Source organism: Equus przewalskii, chromosome 1 (genome assembly GCF_037783145.1).
Source record: "Equus przewalskii isolate Varuska chromosome 1, EquPr2, whole genome shotgun sequence".
In the NCBI taxonomy this organism is placed as follows: Eukaryota; Metazoa; Chordata; class Mammalia; order Perissodactyla; family Equidae; genus Equus; species Equus przewalskii.
Window position 1 is genome coordinate 105854508 of NC_091831.1, and position 18172 is coordinate 105872679.

Below are 18172 nucleotides of genomic sequence, written 5' to 3' on the forward strand. Positions count from 1 at the left end.
ATGCCCTAACTTGGCTTTGTTCTCCTTGCTATTCCCTCTGATTCCTGGCAGGATGTTTCTAGAGGACTGCAAAATCTTTGTGTCCACTACTTGATGAGACCAGTGATGATCTCCAAGAAGCCAAGAAATGTGTGTGCTGCATCTACTCAGTCAGCACGCATGCTGGCTGCTGTCTTGGTTTTATTGTAGGCCATCACCGTTACGATAATATTGGTGGCACACCAGACTGCATTTATATGAAGTCATCTGGTATAGAGCCCTTATTTCCTGTAGAAAGAGAAGTTATCTTAAAAAGTAACCACAAAAGCCCTAAAGGATGTTACAAAAATGCATATCTACCCTTAAGAGGTAGCCTAGGGCTCCACCTGTATCAGAGAGAGTTGAAATGGGCACAACACAATTTTATCTTCAACGTTCAAATAAGAAATAAAGAACTGGAGGATAGAGCAGCAAATAAACAATTTTTTACCTTAAGCAAGAATATATTTGGTACAGGGACAAGACCAAAAGATATCAAGGAAAAAATAGTCTGTAAACTGGAAACATAAAAAATATTATCTTAGTGTGATCTTCTTCCACCAAAATAATAATAACATAATATTAACAAGAGTTCAACAGCTAAGCCCCCAGATGAGTGGAGGCACTTGAGATTTATCACATAACATTATACATATAGTACATGTATTACTCTGCTCATAAAAGCAAATATTAGGCAGAGAAAACTTGACACACATTTTTCTATTGTTCTAACGATTCCTCAAAAACAGATTTTGTTGAGTAAAGAATTCTCAAGGGTTTTTGGTTTTGGTTTTGGTTGAGCCTGAAAGTTTTCAAAACAGCTTTTTATTAAAAAACAAAAAACACAGACACCGTTTCTATGTACAGTGCCTTTCTCGCTCCAGGGCCATGGCCGCCCGGAGGGGAGCCTGTGCGGATGCTCTAGCAGTCCACAGACCCAGCTCCCACCTGGAGTTATAATACAGGTCCCAAGCAAAACAGGATGAAGGTGCAAATGTGACCAAAAAAAATGTGAGGGGCTGGGGTGGGGAGGGGAGGCTGCGTATCTGCTCGGGCTCCTTCTCTGCAAGGCTCTGCCTCCCTTCTGCGGGCAGAAACGGAAGAAGTCTCTGCGGTCTGCCCCGCACACTGGGCTCAGGAGTGTGCCCCCTTTGGGGGCTGAGAGTGCTACTGACCTGCCAGCCCCTGTCCTCCTCAGGTGGGCCTGGGAGCTGTCACTGACTCTAGCACCTGCCCTTGGACATTGCTCAGGGCGATTCTCCAGCCTTTTGCTGCTGTGTTTCACTGTGAGGCAGTCTGGTTGGGTTGGGTAGCAGAGGTGGACAGTGTAGCCTCCTCTCTCTTCTCCAAGGCTTCCTGTGGTCAGGAGCTCAGATGCAGGGCAGCCCCAGAGGCTCCGGCTCCCATGGTGCTAACGGCTCAGGCAGCAACCTGACCTGGTCCACTTCCCCGGGAGAGGCGCCAGGGGGAAGCAACAGCCACTGAAGCTCAGGGAGAGGCTCAGGGCAGCAGCAGGGAAAAGTGAGGGCCCAGCAAAAGTCAGGAAGGAATAGGGCCCAAACTCCCTCCCCTGGGCCATGGGGCCTGAGGGAAAATTCCAGGAATTTGAGAATTACCCTTGGTTGCTAACAAATAAATAGTTAACAAATAAAAGGGAAACAATGGTCTGGGTATTTGCATTTCCAGGTATCTCTAGACACATTTAAAAGGAATTTTCTTAAGATCATTCAGGCCCATTCAGTGCACGTTTAGCCATGTTTCTCTCTCCCCGACAGAGCTGGACTCACAGTGAAAGACGGCCAGGTAACAAGAACACTGTGGTTGGTGGCCTGCACTGTCACTTCTACCATGGGGTCCTCCCTCTGACTTCGTGAGGTAGGCAGGGCAGGGAGCACTCTCCCACTGGAGAGATGGAGCACCAAGGCTTGGAAGGTTTAAAAACTGCCCATGGCAGGAAGCGGCCTGTGAGCCCTGGAAGCCCAGCTCCTGGTTTGGTCCTTCTGCCACTGTCCCATTGCCACCTCTCGCTCATTCGTGGGAGATGAGCACTCTCTGTGGCCCAATACACCTAGAAAAAGTGGGTCAACTTAGCACTTCTCAAACCATCCTGAGGACAGGCAAGGTGGGAAGGAAAAAAGCCTGCAATGAAGTGAGCTCCTGAAAAAGCCTGAATTCTCAAATGCATGAATGAACACAATCAGAACTAAAACGGTTCTCTGGCGAAAATCTTGAAATCTCTGTCCAGTCTGAGTCCTGACTGCAGTAAAATCCACGGGGACGTGTACACTTAACATTTTAACACAAGTTAACAACATTTTGTTACATACATCTTGCAGGGGGCAAAAAGAAGGTGGTGGTTAGAAAAAGGGAAGGGCAGAATCTGGGGCCCCCGGGGTCCTGTAGGCCACAGAGATGGGAGGAGCACTTCCAGCTTCCAGCAGCCCTTGCAGCTCACTGTGCCCCAGGAGCTACTGGGTTTCAAGTTAATGGCCACGCTGACCCTTGGGAATGAGGTGCCTGTCAGCCCCAAGGCCATTCTTCAAACAGTCGCTCTCTTTGTCTTTGGTATCCTCTTCCTTCTCCTCCTCCTCTTCCTCTTCCTCTTCCTCCTCTTCCTCATCATCACTCCTCACATCCTGTGTGCTCTAGACAAAGGAAAGAATGGGCTGTGAGTGACAACCTTCCAGTAAGAGTCTTGAGTGAATAAATAAACAAATGGCCCCAGTTTAGAGGTATGGCTCCCTTCACAGAAAACCCAATATCCAAACAATCAAACATCCACCAAGATAGAACATATCATGGGTCATAAACACACCTCAACACACTTAAAGAATTGAAATTATGCAAAGTATGTGTCAGGTCATAACGGAATTAAGGTAGAAATCAAAATAAAAAATATAATAGGAGAAACTCAAAACACTTAGAAATTAAACCACACTCTTAGAAATAATGGGTCAAAGAGTAAGTCTCAAGGGATATTAGAAAATATTTTGAACTAAAATGAAAATACAACATATCAAAATTTGTCAAATGTAGCTAAAATAGTGCTAATAAGGAAATTTAGAGCATTAAATGTCTAGATTAGAAAAGACTCAAATAATTCAAGCTTCTAACTTAAGAAACCAGAAAAAAAGAAGAGCTACCTTAAGAAACTAGAAAAAAAGAAGAGCAAAATAAGCCACAATCAAGCAAAAGGAAAGATAAGATAAGAAGTCAATGAAATTGAAAACAGAAAAAACAACAGAGAAAAGCAATGAAACCAAAACCTGTTTTTTTGAAAAGATCCACAAAATTGATAAATTGCTAGGAAGACTGACAAAGGAAAAAAGAAGGAAGGCACAAATTACCAGAAAATAAAAAGGGGAGATGACTATCGCTACTGCAGATATTACAAGAACAATAACAGAAAACTATAAACAACTTCATGCATGTATATTCAACAACTTAGATGAAATGGACCAATTCTTCAAAAACTACAAACTAACAAAATTCACTCAAGATGACATAGGTAATCTGAATAGTCTTGTAACTATTTAATTTCTTTCTTTGAAAGAAATTAAATTTGTAGTTAAAAATCTTCTGAAAAAGAATATCATCAGGCCCAGAGGATTTCACTGGCAAAGTCTATGAAACACATCAAGAAGAAATAACACCAAATCTCCATATTCTTTTCCAGAACATAGAATAGGGAAGACTTCCCAACTCATTTTATGAGGCCAGAATTACCGATACCAAAACCAGAATAAGACAGTATAAGAAAAGACAACTACAGACCAATATCTCTAACGAACGGAGACATAAAAATCCTCAACAAAATAACCCAAGTCAAAACCACCAATGTATAAAAATAATATATCACAATGAAGTGGGATTTGTCCCAGTAATGCAAGGCTGGTTCAATATTTGGAAATTAATGAATGTAATCCATCATATTAATAATCTAAAAAAGGAAAAAATAGGTGATTGTATCAATTGATGTAGAAAAATCATATGACAAAATTCAACATTCATTCATGATTACAAAAAGAAAACCTTCTCAGCCAAAGAAGAAATAGAAGCTAACATCATACTTAACGGTTTAATGGTGAATGACTGAATGCTTTCCCCCTTTAGATTAGGAATAAGGTAAGGAGGTCCACTTTCACCACTCCTCTTCAACATTGAACTGGGACTCCTAGCAATATAATAAGGCAAGAAATAGAAATAAAAGTCATATAGATTGGAAAGAAAGAAAGAGAAGTGTCCCTATTAGCAGATGACATGATTATCTATGTAGAAAATCCTAAAGAATCCACCAAAAAACTCCTAGAATTAATAAGTGAGTTTAGGAGTAAGGCTGCACACCATAAGGTCAACACACAAAATTACACACACACACACACACACACACACACAATCTTGATTTCTAAACACTAATGTAGAATACTGAAAAGTGTCCTCAAAGATATTAGGTCCTAACCCCTGGAACCGGTGAATGTTACCTTATATGGTAAAGTTTTTGCAGATGAGACTAAGTTAAGGATCTTGAGAGGAGAAGATTATCCTGGATTATCCAGATGGGCCCTAAATGCTACCACAAGTGCCTTTACAAGAGAGGCACAGGGAGATTTGAGGCAGGGGAGTGGCAATATGCAAAGAGAGGTAGAAATTGGAGTGATGTAGCTACAAGCCAACAAATGCTTGCAGCCACCAGAAGTTGGAAGAGCAAAGAAAAGGTTCTCTCCTAGAGCCTCTGGAGGGAACACAGGCTTGCCACACCTTGATTTAGGCTCAAAACTGATTATAGACTTCTGGCCTCCAGAACTGTGAGAGAATAATTTTCTGTTGTTTTAAGCTATCAAGTTTGTGTGATTCACCACAGCAGCCATGGGAAACTAACATGACTAGTGACATCCAACTGAAAACTGAAATTTAAAAATGAGTAACATTTACAATAGTTTCAAAAAATAAAATACTTAGGTATAAATCCAACAAAGTATGTATTAGGATCTGTATATAAAACCTACAAATCTCTGATGAAAGAAATTAAAGATCTAAATAATTGGAAATACATTCAACATTTGTTACCACACAAAGGGCATGATCTGCTCACCACAAGACAAAAGCCAATTGTCAAGAGGCAAGATGGTGGCTGAGAAAGGGCATTTTATTAAGCTATAAGCTAGCAAACTGGAAGCTGGGGGGACTAGTGTCCTAAAGATCCACCTTAAGGGGGCACAGAATCTCAAAGCAGTTATACAGGCCAGTGGGTGATAGGGAGGGGGGTTAGGAATGTTGATGCTCTGGTGCTCCAGACTGGGAGTCACCACATCAGATCTTTCAGTTGTCACTGATGATGGCTATCAGTGTAGACTGTCTGTCCGGGGGTCATCACATTCCTAAGGAACTCAAAAGAACAAAGTTATCATCTTATTGCAGCTAGGAGGTGCATACACAAGCAGGGGTCATAAAATCTACAGAGCAGGTAGATCTCCTGGATGGCACATATCCAGCAGGGTTAATCAGTCAGAGGTCATTCAAAGTTATAACATGGTTTCTTTTCTACAATATGGCTTCCCTTATGTCAACCTTGCATTGAGCTGGTATTATATTCATGGGCTGGAAGATTCAACATAGTAAAAATGTCAGTTATTCCCAGAACTGATCTATAGATTCCATGTGATACTAATTAAAATCTCAGCAAGATTTCTTATAGATATAAACCAGCTGATTCTAAAATTTATATGGAGAGGCAAAGGAACTAGAATAGCGAGAGCAATTCTGAAAAAGAAGAATAAAATTGGAGGTCTCAAACTACCCAATTTTAAGACTTACTATAATGTTACAGCAATCAAGATTGGGTGATATTAGCAAAGGGATAAACAAATAGATCAATGGAACAGAATAGAGTATCTAGAAATAGACTCACACAAATGTGGCCAACTGAGTTTTGACAAAGGTGCAAAAACAATTCACTGGAGAAAGGATAGTCTTTTCAGCAAATGATGTTGGAACCACTAGAATTTCATGGGCAAAAAAGTAAACTTTGATCTAAGTGTCATACTTATACAAAAGTCAGTTCAAAATGGATTGTAAATCTAAATATAAAACTATAGAACTTTTAGAAGAAAACCCATAACCTTAGGTTGGGTGATGAGCTCTTAGACACGGTACAAAAAGCATACTCCATTAAAAAAATTGATATACCTGGATTTCATCAAAATTAAAAACTTTTGCTCTATGAAAGATACTATTTAGAGAATAAAAAGATAAACTGCAAACTGGGAGATAATATTTCCAAATCCCATATCTGACTTATATGCAAAATAAAGAATTCTCAAAACTCAACAGAAAGAAAAAAACCAAATAAATTAGAAAGTGTGGAAAAGATATCAAAATAAACACATCTTCAAAGAGGATGCAGGATGTCAAATTAGGACATGAAAAGGTGTTCAACATCATTAGCTATCAGGAAAAGGCAAACTAAAACCAGGATGAGATACAATGACAAACCCATTAGAATAGCTAAAATTAAAAATACTAACAATACCGAATGCTGACAAGGACGTAGAGTGACTGGAAGGCACTCTCACATATTGCTGATGGAAATGCAACATGGTACAGACACTTTGGCAAACAGTTTGACAGTTATTATAAAATATACATTTACTGTATGTCTCAGCAATCCTTCCCCTGAGTGTTTACCCTAGAGAACATTTATGTTCACAAAAAAACAAATGTTTATAACGGCTCTATCTATAATTGCCCAAAATTGGAAGCAACCCAAATGTTCTTCAACCAGTAAATGGATAAACTGTGGTATGTCCATATAATGAAATATTACCTACCAATAAATAGGAACAGACTATTGACATTTATAAGAAGTTAGGTGAATCTCTAAGGCATTATGCTGAGTGAAAAAAGCTACTTTCAAAAGGTTACCTCCTGTATACACACTAATGTCACTTACATGACATTCTTGAGAAGACAAAACTATGGAGATGAAGAACAGATAAGTGGCTGCCAGGAGCTGGGGTGGAGGAAGGAGTCATTTGGGGTGATAGAATTATTCTGTATCCTAATTATGATGATGGCTACACAAATCTATACCTTTGTTAAAATCCACAGAAGTGTACACCAACAGAAAAGAAACCAATTTTACTGATAAGTTTAAAAATAAAACTCAAAAGTATTTCTTTTTAGAAAGCAAACACTATGCTTTTCCCAACAAACATCTGCTAAGTGAAATACTACGCGTGGGCATTTTGGTTGTCGGGACATTTTCATTGTTGGTAACAGGACGTTTTCTATTTTCTTTATGCAGGTGCTCCTTCAAGGACAGTTCTTAATTAAAAGTAAATGTTTCTCCTCTTGTCTCACTGTTCTCAAAGGAATTTTGTGAGGAAAACTCCTAGAAGAATAACATTGTCCCTGAGGAAGGGAGATGGAACTGCTCCAGACCAGACTTCATTGCGAAAGATAAAAGGTGGTATGAACTATTAAAACAATATGAAGAACTCAAGCTCTGGGCGGGGCCAGTGTTGGACATGCCCCTCCCCCTCTAATCCAGTTCACAAACATTTCTATTAAACCCAGCCTAGGAAAGAAACAAAATATGGAAGGTAGAGGCTGTTTCTTCACACATCGTTTTTCAAAATGACATCCATAACCATATTAGTTACTTTTTCCTTTTGTGACCTGCAGACTAACACTGACCACCTCCACAGATTCTCATGGTATGTGTAACCAAACACCTCCTCTGTGTACAATCTTCATGCAAACACAGCTTTTGAAAAAAATCAAAGTACACACATTCTGCTGGCTTAATTACAGAAATGTAACTTCACGGGCTCTTCTCTGTACATTATACTCTTTTCCACAACAATACAGAAAGGGTCTCAAAATAAACAAGCTAACTGCAAACATTGAGGCGTAAACTGACTTCTCATCATTTAAGGTGCAGCAGAGAAAGGCCACTTTTCTGTGATATGCTGGGAACTGGGATCAGAAGTGCTCCCCATGCAGACAGAGTCTTTCAGGAAAGGGCCATGCTTGGCTGACATCACGGATGGTGCCCCTTGGTCTCCTAGTCTTCCTCAGAAGATTATTGTAGGGAACAGGGGGAAATTTGAATCAGAGCAAAGAAATGAATTTCTCTCCAGAAAAGCAGACCAGCATATACCTGCCTATTTCTCCAGGACTTGAATAGCTGCTTTAGCTGAGAAATAAACTGGTCCTTGAGGATGTTCTCCATCGCACCAAGCTACATCCTCCAACATTCTCACCTCTAGGAAGAGGTCCTGGACCATATGGGGCCTTTTGGAAATTTATGGAATCTCATTGTCACAAAGTTTGGGGAGCATTACTGACTTAATGAGGAGTGGCTGGGGATGTTGGGCATCCTACAATGTGCATGACATCCAAATGTCCTGCTGACCTGTGTGTAGGTGAAACCCTGTTTATAAGTATCCAAGCCTTGAACCTAATTCCATTTTATATTCAAGCACAGCAATTCTTGCCTGGTTTTAATATATTCTCAATTTTCCAGGAATGCAACTATCTACATAAATCAAAGGAAAACTATACTTTGTTTTGTTCAGAACTTTACAATTTCAGAAAACCACATGACTGATGGCAACACTACCAGTGGCATTTCAGTCCCCAGTACAACATGCCTGTGTCAGTCTGTGCTTGCAGCTGCCCCATTAACCGTGAGTCTACATATAAGCAAGCACAGCATCTGTCCACTGGAGTATGTTCTTGAGTGTAGTCATACACATGTTACACATGAAAAGGATATTTTATCAGAAATGCCTTAGGGCCAGCCCGGCGGAGCAGTAGTTAAGTGCGCACATTGCACTTCTCGGCGGCCTGGGGTTCGCCAGTTCAGATCCCTGGTGCGGACATGGCACCGCTTGGCATGCCATGCTGTGGTAGGTGTCCCACATATAAAGTAGAGGAAGATGGGCATAGATGTTAGCTCAGGGCCAGGCTTCCTCAGCAAAAAGAGGAGGACTGGCAGTAGTTAGCTCAGGGCTAATCTTCCTCAAAAAAAAAAAATGCCTTTCATCTTATCTCTTTTTTATTATAGTTGGGGCATGATATTGTTTTCTGAAATTATCGTTATAGGCAAGTTACATTACCTAGGAATTCGATTTCAGGCTAGTGAAGGGGATGCGGGCCCAATAGGGTGGAGAACCACTGCCCTAGACAATGAATCAAGCTCAGAAAGGATTCCTGCTGGTAAGAGTTAGATGAATATATAGGTGGTTGCACATTATACAAGCTTGAATAATGTAACTTGGAAACTGAGTGGCATTCAAATATTAACAAAATCTCACTCTATATTCAATTTTATCTTGTATATGCCACCTATAACAGTAACAGCAATGACACTCTTACAGGGCTTTTTTTCACTGCCCTAAAAATCCTCTGTGCTCTGCCTATGTATCCCTCACTCCCATCCTAACCCCTGGCACCACTGACCTTTCTAATGTGTTCATAGTTTTGTGTTTTCCAGAATGTCATACAGTTGGAATCATATAGTACGTAGCCTCTTCAGATTGGCTTCACTGAGTAATATGCTTTTAAGTTTCTTTCATGTCTTTTCATGGCTTAATAGCTCATTTTTTAAAATTGCTGAATAATATTCCATTGTCTGGATGTACCACAGGTTTACACATCCATTCACCTACTGGAGGACAACTTGGCTGCTTCCAAGTTTGGCAATCGTGAATAAAAGTGCTATAAACATCTATTCTATAAACATCCAAGTGCTGGGTGCTGGACTAAGCAGTTAGTATGAACAGTAACATTTCCTCACCACAGCAACCATAGGACATAGGAGCCATTCTCTTTACTTTAAAAGAGAGGAAACTGTGGCTTAGAGTAGTTAAGTAACTTTAAGAAGGCCACGCAGCTATGAGAGGCAGCCTGGAAAACCCTTGCTCTAACCTTAGACACCTTTGAATCACAGTGCTCTACGAATTGTCTGCACAGATACTTGAGACACAGGGCACCTAGGAGGCAGACGCCCCACTCTGTTTGAGGTCAGCCCTCTGTATAAGAAAGCACCCTCTCCTCTCTTCCTGCTGAGCTGAGCAGCTGACTCACCACACCTTCTTATCCTATCTGACTTTACCCATGGTACCATCAGGACTGACTTTTAGGCATAAAATTTGAAATAATGAAAATCAACCCTAATTAATTATTTTTACTATGTGAGACAAACACTGTCATGTTAATTTTATTCTATTTCATTAAAAAAAAGATGATCAAGAACCATGAAACTGATTTGGCGACCTACTAATGATTTGCAACCCAGTTTGAAAAACACTGCCTAAAGTATGTTAGAAAAAAAAGTTTATAATCAGCTAAAATCAGAAAAGCTTAAGATATAAACCACAATCCATATTCTGCAAAGCACCATTTAACAACTGCAAATATTTCCCAGTAATTACAACACTTAATAGAAATCAAAAACAAGTCAAGCTTGAGGAGTGATGTCAGCACCATGGTGGAGTGAGCTCTCCCAGTAAACTCTCCCCTCAAAGATACAATGAAAAGGACATATATATTCCAACAGAGGACATGCACACAACACTAAAGATGTCTGAGAGACCCATGCAGCCACACGTCAGAAGGTGGACCTGCTAGAGGCCCCCCCCTAAGTAAGTGGATCAAGGTAAGACAATGCTTCTCTTCTTCACGGAAGGACAGCAACATAGGCATTACATGAAGCCACAGGGAGGAAAGCGTAGAGGGAGCAGTGGCCCTCTGAGGGAACACTATAGATCCCTGAAGTCCCTCACACCCCAGGGAAAAGCCTCTCACAAAGGGGACTAACTATCATGGAGGTGTCTTCATCAAGCCAACACTCCAAGAGACCAGATATCGAGGGCAGAACGAGAAGCCCCCAAGATGAAGGAGGAGAGGTAAACATCCCTCCTCTGACCAGCTACCCCTGGTACCACAGCCCAGCAACTTGGAGCTGTCACAAGGTTCACAGTGGGCTAGAATATGCAGGTCTTGACCCTCACCTAGTGGCAAAGGGTGAAAGTGGCAATTAAATACTACCATAATGCAGAAACACAAATCTATGCCATCTAGCAGTATGAAAAAATATATTAAATCTTCAGACCAGAAGGGAAATGACAAGTATCCAGAAATCAATCCTGAAGATACAGAAATATATAACCTACATAGAATTCAAAATAGCTATCATTAAAAAACTCATGGAGTTAAAAGAGAATACAGATAGCCAATTCAATGAGTTCAGGGGTTTCTTCACAAAGGAGATGGACACTATAAAGAAGAACCAAGCAGAAATATCGGAGATGAAAAACACAATGGTTGAGATAAAGGAGAACATAGATTCCCTGAACAGTAGGGCAGATATCATGGAGGAGCAAACCAGCAAATCAGGAATGGACATTTGAAAATTCTTCAAATGGAAGAGGAGAAAGAACTAAGACTAAAAAGAAATGGAGAAAGTCTCCAACAGCTATCCAATTCAATTAGGAAATGCAAGACAAGGTTTATAGGTATTCCAGAGGGAGAAGAGAAGGACAATGGAGTAGAAAGTTTGTTCAAAGAAATAATAGTGGAGAACTTCCCAAACCCGGGGAAGGAGGCCACCAGATCTCCTAACTTTGTCAAGGCATACAGACCTATGGCAAGACATATAGTAGTGAAGCTGGCAAAAGACAATGACAGAGAAAAAATACTAAGGGTGGCAAGGCAAAAGAAGTAATTTATGAAGGAACCCCTATCAGGCTTTCAGTGGATTTCTCAGCAGAAACCTTACAGGCTGGGAGAGAGTGGAATGATGTATTAAAATCTTTGAAAGACAAAAACTTTCAGCCAAGAATACTCTATCCAGTGAAAATATCCTTCAGATATGATGGAGAAATAAAAACGATCCTAGATGAACAAAAGCTAAGGGAGTTCATCACCAGAAGACCACCCCTACAAGAAATCCTCAAGAAGGCCCTCATACCTGAAAAACAAGAAGAAAGAGGTTACAAAGCCCTGAATAAGGAGATAAATCAGTAGACAAAATCAGAAAATTGGAGCTATCCAGCAGAACAGGTTAGCAAATGCTCATGCAAACCATTAGAGATAAAGGGAAGGAAAACACCAAAAACAAAGACACTCTGTCATTTTAAACACAAACTCACAACACAAGATGGAATAACATGTGACAAAACAGCTCAGGAGGGTAAGGGGAAAGGGACTGAATCAGTTTAGTTTAAGGAAATAAGAGGTCATCAGAAAATGGACTATCTCATCTACGAGATTTTGCATAAAAACCTTGTGGTAACCACTAAACAAAGAAGCAGATCAGAGTCACAAATAATAAATAAGGAGAAAACTAAGAAATTCAGCATAAAAATCTCCCTAACCAAATTGATTGTCCGAAATACACAGGACGAGAAACAAAGGAAATGCAGGAGAACCAGAAAATTACTGATAAGATGGCAGCCTTAAGCCCTCATATATCAATAATCACTCTAAATGTAAATGGATTGAACTCTCAAATAAAAAGACACAAAGTGGCAGGATGGATTAAAGAACAAGACTCAAGAATATGCTGCCTCCAGGAAACACATCTCAGCTCTAAAGACAAACACAGGCTCAGAGTGAAGGGATGGAAGCTAATGGCAAACCAAAGAAAGCAGGTGTTGCCATACTTATACCAGACAAAGAAGACTTCAAGATAAAAAAGACAATGAAAGACAAAGAGGGGAAGTATATAATGATCAAAGGGACACTCTACCAAGAAGACATAACACTTATAAATCTATGCACCCAACACAGGAGCACCAAAGTACAGATACCAACTATTAACAAACCTAAGGGGAGACATTAAGAACAACATGATAATATTAGGGGACCTCAACACTCCACTCACTTAAATGGATAGATCATCCAGACAAAAAGTCAACAAGGAAACAGTGGAACCAAATGAAAAGCTGGACCAGATGGACTTAATAGATATACATGGAACACTCTATCCCAAAACAGCCGAATACTATTCTTCTCAAGTACGCATGGAACATTCTGAAGGATGGACCATATGCTGGGAAACAAGGCAAGACTCAATAAATTTAAGAAGATTGAAATAATAAGAAGCATCTTTTCTGACCACAATGCTATGAAACTAGAAATTAACTACAAGAAAAAAGCTGAGAAAGGGACAAAGATGTCGAGACTAAACAACATGCTACTGAACAACAAATGGATCATTGAAGAAATTAAAGGAGAAATCAAAAAACATCTGGAGACAATGAAAATGAAAACATCCCATACCAACTCATATGGGATGCAGCAAAAGTGATTCCAAGAGGGAAATTCATCGCAATACAGGCCCACCTTAACAAACAAGAAAAGTCCCAAATAAGCAATCTCAAATTACACCTAACTTAATTAGAAAAATTCATTAGAATTAGAATTAGAATTAGAAAAAGAAGAACAAACAAAGCCCAAAGTCAGCAGAAGGAGGGAAATAATAAAAATCATTGCAGAAAGAAATGCAATGAAACAAAAAAGACAATAGAAACAATCAATGAAACAAAGAGCTGGGTCTTTGAGAAGATAAACAAAATTGACAAATGCCTAGCCAGACTTACAAAGAAGAAAAGAGAAAAAGTTCAGATAAATAAAATTAGAAATGAAAGAGGAGAGATTACAACAGATATCACAGCAGTACAAATGATGATAAGAGAATACTGCGAAAAGCTATATGCCAACAAAATGGACAATCTAGAAGAAATGGATGCATCCTTAGACTCTTACAACCTCCCAAAGCTGAATCAAGAAGAAATAGATAATCTGAATAGATCAATCACAAGTAAAGAGATTGAAATAGTAATCAAAATCACGCTAAAAAACAAAAGTCCAGGACCAAATAGCTTCCTTGGTGAATTCTACCAAACATTCAAAGAGGGCTTAATATCTATCCTTCTCAAACTATTCAAAAATATTAGGGAAGACAGAACACTTTCTAACACATTCTACGAGACCAGCCTCACCCTGATACCAAAGCCTGACCAGGACATCACAAAAAAGGAAAACTACAGGCCAACATTGCTGACGAACATAGATGCAAAAATTCTCAACAAAATATTGGCAACTTGAATACAACAATACATCAAAATGCATACAAAATACATACACCATGATCAAGTGGGATTTATACCAGGGATACAGGGGTGGTTCAACATCTGCAAATCAATCAATGTGACACACCACATTAACAACATGAGAAATAAAAACCCCATGGTCATCTCAATAGACACAGAGAAAGCATTTGACAAGATCCAACCTCCATTTATGATAAAAACTCTTAACAAAATGAGGATAGGAGGAAATTACCTCAACATAATAAAGGCCATATATGACAAACCCATAGCCAACGTCATACTCAACAGGGAAAAACTGAAAGCCTTTCTCTGAGAACAGGAATAAGACAAGTGTGTCCACTCTCACCACTCTTACTCAACATTATACTGGGTTTTGGCCACAGCAATTAGGCAAGAAAAAAGAATAAAAGGAATCCAAATAGGAAATGAAGAAGTGAAACTCTCACTGTTTGCAGATGACATGATTTTATACATAGAGAACCCAAAAGAATCCATTGGAAAACTATTAGAAATAATCAACTACAGCAAAGTTGCAAGGTACAAAATCAACTTACAAAAATCAGTTGCATTTCTACACTTCAATAATGAACAACAGAGAGCTCAAGAATACAATCCCATTTACAATTGCAACAAAAAGAATAAAATGTCTAGGAATAAATTTAACCAAGGAGGTGAAAGACTTATACAATTAAAACTATAAGACATTATTGAAAGAAATGGATGATGACATAAAGAAATGCAAAGATATTCTATGCACATGGATTGGAAGAATAACCATAGTTAAAATGTCCATACTACCTAAAGCAATCTACAGATTTAACAGAATCCCCAGTCAGAATCCCAATGACTTTCTTCATGGAAATAGAAGAAAGAATACTAAAATTCACAGGGGGCAACAAAAGACCCCAAATAGCTAAAGCGATTCTGAGAAAAAAGAACAAAGCTGGAGGCATCACAAGCCCTGACTTCAAAATGTACTATAAAGCCATAGTAATCAAAACAGCATGGTACTGGTACAGAAACAGGCATGTAGGTCAATGTAACAGAACTGAAAGCCCAGAAATAAAACCACACATCTACGGACAGCTACTCTTCGACAAAGGGGTTAAGAACATACAGTGGAGAATAAATAGACTCTTTAATAAATGGTGTTGGCAGAAATGGGCAGCCACATACAAAAGAATGAAAGTAGACCACTATCTGATGTCATACACAAAAATTAACTCCAAATGGATCAAAGACTTGAAGGTAAGACCTGAAACCATAAAACTTCTGGGAGAAAATATAGGTAGTACACTCTTTGACATAGATCTTAAAAGGATCTTTTTGAATACCATGTCTTGTAAGACAAGGGAAACAAAAGGAAAAATAAACAAGTGGGACTTCATCAGACTAAAGAGCTTTTGCAAGGCAAAGGAAACCAGGATCAAAACAAAAAAGACAACCCACCAACTGGGAGAAAATAATTGCAAATCATATATCTGACAAGGGGTTAATCTCCATTATATATAGAGAACTCACACAACAAAAAAGTAAACAACCCAATCAAAAAATGGGCAGAGAATATGAACAGGTATTTCTCCAAAGAAGACATACAGATGGCCAATAGGCACATGCAAAGATGTTCAACATCACTGACTATGAGGGAAATGCAAATCAAAACTACCCTAAGATACCACCTTACATCTGTTAAAATGGCTATAATCACTAAGGCAAAAAATAACAAATGTTGGGGAGGACATAGAGAAGAGGGAACCCTCATAGACTGCTGGTGGGAATGCGAACAGGTGCAGCCACTATGGAAAACAGTACGGAGATTTTGCAAAAAACTAAAAATAGAAATACCATAGGACCCATCTATTACACTACTGGGTACTTATCCAAAGAACATGAAATAAACAATTCAAAGTGACTAATACACTCCAATGTTCACTGCAGCATTATTTACAATAGCCAAGACATGGAAGCAGCCCAAGTGCCCACTGACTGATGAATGGATAAAGAAGATGTGGGACACAATGGAATACTATTCAGCCATAAAAAAGACAAAATCATCCCATTTGCAACAACATGGATGGATCTGGAGGGTACTGTTTTAAGCGAAATAAGCCAGACCGAAAAAGACAAATACCAGATGATTTCACTCATTTGTGGAAGTTAACAAACACGTGGACAAAGAGAACAGTTCAGTAGTTATCAGGGGAAGGGAGTTGGGGGCAGGGCACAGGGAATGAAGGGGACCACCTATATGGTGACAGACACGTAATAATGAACAACTGAAATTTCACAATGTTGTAAACTATTATGAACTCAATTTAAAAAATTTTAAAAATATATATATATATAACACAAACAAACAAAAAACAAGTCAAGCTTACTCTAGGAGAACAAGGAATCTACATACTTGCTAAAAGTCAAGCCACAGTGTTTTCTGGAAATCTACCTATCTGCTTTGACAGAATGCCAAGACTTTGCTTGCACAAGCAGCAGTGAGTCCTTCTCTTGGAACCATCCAGTTTCTTTTCTTGTATTGCCCTCCCCTTTTATTGCCATCTGCACACCAGCATCCCTGCCTTCCCCACTTCTTAGTTATCCCTGGGCTAGTAGAACTTGTCTTATGCAAACTGTTGGCCTTGAACCCTCCCATGAATTATTAAAGGCCCAAGAAAATACATGCACAAACAAGGATCCAAAACCTTCTCTAAGAGTGCAGGGTAGATCCGGGCTTCAGCGGCCAAAGGGCTGTAGCTACTTGGTTCACAGTTCCCACACCTGCCAAAGTGTGTTGCAGCATACACGCTCACCATCACTGCCCGACTGGAGAAGGGTTCAGCAGCCGCTGTTACGGACAGTATTTTCTATTCTGATGACTTTAGATAATTTTCCTTCTGGAATTAGCAAAGATATCTAGTATTCAATTAGCTTTTTCCAGAAATGACCTAGGTTCTCTAGAACACATTGTTAACAATATTATTCATCCCATAATTGGAAGTGGATGAATATAATTTTTGCAAGGTCTTTTAAGAGTTTCCCCCCACAGCAACTCCTTTTGCTTACACAAAACGATGGTGAAAAGAATGAGGAACAAGTTACTTGCGTAGGAGAGACCTTGATATTAGTCTTAATAGAGGCTTTGGAGCCGCCACATCATTAAACGGCACCAGCGCTGGTGAATGTCACCAGCATGGCACTCCAAGAGGGCAGAGAAGACATGCATTCAGAGGATGGGGTGAAATCACAGCACCTATGAAGGGAGACCTGCAATCAGTCTGAGGGCATCCCATACACTAAGAGCAACAGAAAACCCTGAAACTGGGACCAAAACGACCTTCCCAGATTAAAGTGATGTTGACGTCAAAATTCTCCTTTGAAAGGCTGTTCTAGGAGCAGGGCCACAGAGCTGGACTGAAGCACATCCAAAGACACTCACGTGAGCACTGGAGTATCCCCAAAGTAATGGACACACTTCCAACTGCTCCTACTCATCTTTTTCTTTGGGGGGGCTCATGAAAAAAATGCTTGAACCTGTAATATAGCACAGTAATTAGCTTTGGTTGGTGTCTGTCAGACACAGAATACCAGGAGGAAGACTACAGCCCCGGCTTCCTACAGTCCTGAGTGCAAGTCAAAGCAGTACCCGAAGTCTTTCAAGTTCTGGGGAGTTTGAATCCAAGTGTCTAAAAACCGTGCCCTAAGATTGGTTTATTCACCGTCCTCTGATTTGCAGAAGGAAAATGCAGCCAATTTTCGTGACTGCTCTCTATACATAGAATGCCTCCTCTTGAATTTCAGAACCAGACTCAAAAGTTGCTTTTTAAATTGTCCCAATTCACCAGTGCAAAATAGAATATATTCTGTTTTCCACTGATGGTTTTTATTTTCATTACGCCTGCTGCTATCAACATAGCTAATTTCCTTAAGAAATGATTTCATTTTGCTAAGGCTCACAGGTTTTTAAAAAGGAGCTTCTAAGAGAAAAAGGGGTTTTAGGGCTAGATGGATTCTGGAGAGTGTCTGGGCAGGCATGTTCA

General features: G+C 39.6%; 1 protein-coding gene across 27 annotated transcripts in view; it reads right to left on the bottom strand.

The window, feature by feature from the left end:
* Positions 1 to 442: 442 nt before the first annotated feature.
* Positions 443 to 18172, bottom strand: part of CERS3 (ceramide synthase 3) — a 113921-nt gene continuing 96191 nt past the window's right edge. For all 27 annotated transcript variants that reach the window (XM_070619970.1, XM_070620000.1, XM_070619981.1 and 24 more), the window contains one exon: positions 443 to 2663. In XM_070619970.1, coding sequence (XP_070476071.1) covers positions 2502 to 2663 — 162 coding nt within the window. In that variant the 3' untranslated portion in view covers positions 443 to 2501. The remainder of the gene's footprint in view (positions 2664 to 18172) is intronic.